This window comes from Ceratina calcarata, unplaced genomic scaffold (genome assembly GCF_001652005.2).
Source record: "Ceratina calcarata isolate Rehan_Ccalc_2016 unplaced genomic scaffold, ASM165200v1 scaffold517.2, whole genome shotgun sequence".
In the NCBI taxonomy this organism is placed as follows: domain Eukaryota; kingdom Metazoa; phylum Arthropoda; class Insecta; order Hymenoptera; family Apidae; genus Ceratina; species Ceratina calcarata.
The window spans coordinates 693,406-694,590 of NW_017176301.1; the positions used below are offsets into that span (position 1 = coordinate 693,406).

General features: G+C 43.2%; 1 protein-coding gene across 1 annotated transcript in view; it reads left to right on the forward strand.

The window, feature by feature from the left end:
- The window catches only part of LOC108628320 (uncharacterized), a 17,300-nt gene that overhangs the window by 14,491 nt on the left and 1,624 nt on the right, over nt 1–1,185 (forward strand). Inside the window, exon 4 of the mRNA XM_026816401.1 lies at nt 1,076–1,179. Coding sequence (XP_026672202.1) covers nt 1,076–1,179 — 104 coding nt within the window. The remainder of the gene's footprint in view (nt 1–1,075; nt 1,180–1,185) is intronic.

The window sequence follows — 1,185 nt, forward strand, 5'->3', positions numbered from 1 at the left end:
ATGTAAATTGAATCGACGAAGTGTGTATAAAATTTTCGATCTGTCCGAATAGAAGTTTTTATAATTCATGCAAATTTGTAAGAGAAATTGGATTTCGTAGTAGCTCGCATAGTTGCGTTTGCGAAGCACGTTTCGGTGTTCGTTGAAGGAAGGCAGCGATGCACCGAGTGCAAGGTACCTACCTACCCTTGCCTTCTACATCTCTCTCTCTTCTCTCGGTAGATACGTACGGTTACACGGCGTCGTCTTTAAGCCCGGAATAGATTTAGGAAGCGTCGAGCTATGCGAGGGATCCTTGCCAAGTCTCTCGGTACATGAATGAGTTAGTTACATGCGCGTACACGTGCTGCGCTAATTTATAGCATCGCGACCAATGGAACGGTGCGCGAAAATCGTCGATCCGTTCGTTCTAGCGAAGGACTCGATCGTTCGTGATCGCAGTTCGTTCAGAATCAGTCCAAGTAATCTTGTAGCCCTGATAGAATTTTCTGATTATCTCGTAACATTATCATAACGCTGAGTGAAGAACGTATTATAAATAGAACTTATTTCTTCGTATAAAAGATTAAAGGGAGTTAAAGGGGTGAAAATTGAAAGGAGCTTTAAAGCTGTTTAACAAATAAAAAAAATCAGACAATTATTATGCATAGAAATGCAGTTTTATTGTTCTAAATCTGAATTAAAAAAATCAGATTCCACCCTCCGAGTTTCGCACGAGAAATTTTTCTTAATTGGAGATTGTGAGATCGTAAAAGCATTGAATCCGTCGCCCCTCCGTTCGCTAATCTTAGGCGAGAACGCAGTCATTCAGGTCCATGGCATAGAATAGAACGAGTAAAAGGGGAAGAGCTTTGTCGCCTGCCTCGTAGAACGCGAGGAATCGCTCCGTTCGGCTCTCGCTCGAATCGAAGTTTCTGAATTCGCCAACAGCTGTTCGCGTATCTCTCGATAAAACCAGCGTCTTCGTAGATTCGCGAACAGTTAATAAAGCTGAGCCGAATTTAACTGAACGACGGCATCACATAATTCGTTTTTGATATTATTATTAAAAATCGATTTTTTATTTATTTTTCAGAGGAGGAGCCGTTGGAAAACAGCAGAACGAACGGGAATCACTCGGTAGTGCCTCGAAGGAGTCCCGTGATCCCGAGCACGCGTGTACCGCCACCCTCGGCAGGCGCGAAC